The sequence below is a fragment of the Poecilia reticulata genome, unplaced genomic scaffold (assembly GCF_000633615.1).
Source record: "Poecilia reticulata strain Guanapo unplaced genomic scaffold, Guppy_female_1.0+MT scaffold_243, whole genome shotgun sequence".
Lineage (NCBI taxonomy): Eukaryota > Metazoa > Chordata > Actinopteri > Cyprinodontiformes > Poeciliidae > Poecilia > Poecilia reticulata.
In genome coordinates this window covers 100,843-103,809 of record NW_007615032.1, presented here as the reverse complement: position 1 = coordinate 103,809, position 2,967 = coordinate 100,843, and the positions used below count along the sequence as shown (strand labels likewise).

Genomic DNA, 2,967 nt, shown 5'->3' with positions numbered 1-2,967 from the left:
AAAGACCATGCAGAGAAACTGTGCACGACTTAAATAGAACATGATCATGTGAGTGTGTGTGACTTTCGTGCAATCCAGATGTGTCTCCAGTTAAAAATGTGTCTCATCACCGAGAGAAGAATTAGACAAGAGAGACCGAGTGCTGTTGAAAACCTGTTATTCAGAATGGAGACAAAAACAAAAAATAAAAGGCTGTTATACCTCTGGAAAAATTTGGCATTATCTCATCTGTACAAAATGTGATTAGAAGCCAAACAGATACAAATCAGCACCACAAGTAACGATTTGTTTCTTACACYAGCAAACAAGCTTGTAAGTGAAGAGTTTCTCTTGCACTTTGGACTGTTAATTAAAAGTTTTGATTAAAAAAAAAAAAAAAAGAAAATTGCAGTTTTGTTGCATTTTGGAAACTTGTGAGAAAATCTTTCACAATAGAGTGAAAAAGCTGTGCTAGCATGGCTGAAAAGGGAGACAGATTTCTAGAAATTGGCAAAAAAAATAAAACATAAAATAAATGGCTAAAGCTAGCTAGATAGCAAATAAAGAAAAATATCTGTCATCCTGGATTTCTGATGCATAAAGAAAACACATAATCATAACTGATTATGAAAGAGGTAGAAATCTTATTTACAGGAATATTACCACATATTCACCACATGGGCTATATGTGGTAACGTGTTAGCACATAATATCACACGTGTGGTAATATGTGCTAACCCGTTACCACATATGCCCATCAGTGTGGTCAAATGTAGTAACTGTATTAAATCTACAGATTAGATTTTGACATCTAATTCGTCTTTGCTATTTTTTTTATTATGTTTTCGTTTCGACTCAGATGCGTACACCAACAACGAGGTGATCTACCTGTGGACTCAGGGAGACGAGCGATCTGTCTCTGTGGCAGAGGACGGCTCCAGGCTCAACCAGTATGACTTACTGGGTCACGTCATTGGCAAAGAAACCATCAGTTCCAGCACAGGTACATACCACACGCCACTGCAACAGACCAGCTGGAAATCTCTCTTTTTTTTTTTTTTTTTTTTTCGTGCAAGCCTTTTAAGCATTAGCGCATCATGCTACCGTTTTGCAGGCAGGTCAGGTAGAATTTCAAACTAGTTTGTCACAAGATGCTTCCATCAGAAAAAAACACGTTTTGTTTTGTTTTTTCTGCTTTTGTTCTCCCGTAATTTCAACCGTTTCATCGACGTCGGCTTCGGCCGGCACTATTTTCACCGAGCGCTCTGCTATTTTCTTYTGTTATTTCTGAATTATTTAAATTGTTTGGGTACACTGTGAAAATGATGACTGGTACCAGTTTTTCCCAGGCGAACTGCTCAGCATATTTACAAAGATAATACGAGAAAATGTGCCAGAGGTGAAGGTTTGCTCAAATGTGTTGAGGCCCGTAGCCCAGAGAGTCAGCTTTAATAATTGCTCATATTAAATGTAAATATCTTCTAGCCTAAGCTCTTTAGTGTATAAATGTGTATCTCTTCATCACACTACGGGAGTCATTTTATCTTTCACACACAAATGCTTTTATCCCAACACTGGAGGACATAAAGTTTATTACAGCAAATTAAGGCAAAGGTATCAAATTAGCTGTGCCAACAGTGATASTGTGTTACGGTTTATGAAACGTACATAATTGGTGTGGATCTGTTCAAAAGTGCCTTTTGAAAATATTCAGCTTTTTTCCCCACACTCCCTGAAGTAAACAATATACAATCTAATCATGCCTTCTGCTGTGTTTAAAAATCTATGCTGTGATCATATTAGCATGGAAATCTCTGTTTTCTGTGCATTTGTATCTTAATCCTRATTAAGGGAAAAACCTTAGACAGACCTGAAGGAACCCGGGATGTAATGCAACCTCTAGAAAACGCCAAGTCTTGAGGAGATAGTCAATGACTCAGTGCGATACTGGTCAACACTCGTGGGTATAGAAATAGATTCGTCCGTGTTGTGAGGTTAGCTCGCGGTGTAAAGCAGCTGAAGGCAGAACAACCCGGTGAACCTGCTRTTTGTTAAAACCGAGATCAATTAAAGCCTGGAGTCTACTGCTGGTTTTCTMAGTGACTCATCATAATAACATCTCTATACAGTCGAAAGCAACCAGTGTTAAAAAAAAAACAAATTACAGCATTTTACATTTTATGTGATATAGAGCCCTTTTTCTTAAAACAGCTTCAGCTGTTGCTCCACTGGAAGTTAAAACTTTGCCTTGGTTTATATTTTCAGCCTCTTAAAGGTTCATTTCCTCTGCGGAAACAAAACTAAAATCAGACAAATCTAAGCATGGATGCYAAGAATGTTTTATGTCGTAGTTTGAAATTAACATACTCTTGGTTCTTAGCAGTTTGCATTTAAATACATTTAAATAATTTTCCTTATGGGAGCTTGGACGTACAACTTTTTCATCTCCATGGACACAGAGAGGAGGAGTAATGAGCTCATAAAAGCCTTTTAAGAGATTTTACAGGCGGCATTAGAATATCCTTAAGTGTTCATGTTCTGAGATAAAGGTTAGCATTTTTAGCAACGCCCCAGTATTTTAAGTCTGATTGGAGCAGACGAGCTGCAGCAGCAGGAGGATGGCAGGTAGAAATCGCAAAGGCTTTAATTATTATAGATATGKGAATTACTGAGAAGTTATTCAGTGCTAAAACTGGTTTTYGTTCAGTTTCTTTGCTTAAACACCATGAAATTGWGATAAATTGTGTCTTCGGACAGCTGAAAAGCTCCTGTTCTTTTCTCCCCGCACACGGRAATCAGGATCCTACCTGCACATTTTCACCCGGTTTAAAAACAGTCTGAGGCTTTTAAAGCAGATGAGTCGCTGCATTCGTCACATCTCACGGTTTTTGTCTGCGCTCCCAGGTGAATCAAAAAAAATTCAGAAGATTAAAACAAAATCACCTTTATCAATTTAATCAATTAAATGTTATTTGCATAGCACCTCTC

At 37.8% G+C, this 2,967-nt stretch overlaps 1 protein-coding gene across 2 annotated transcripts in view; it reads left to right on the top strand.

The window, feature by feature from the left end:
* Nucleotides 1-2,967, top strand: part of gabra3 (gamma-aminobutyric acid type A receptor subunit alpha3) — a 127,990-nt gene that overhangs the window by 107,227 nt on the left and 17,796 nt on the right. For both annotated transcript variants that reach the window (XM_017303332.1, XM_017303331.1), the window contains exon 6: nucleotides 839-982. In XM_017303332.1, coding sequence (XP_017158821.1) covers nucleotides 839-982 — 144 coding nt within the window. The remainder of the gene's footprint in view (nucleotides 1-838; nucleotides 983-2,967) is intronic.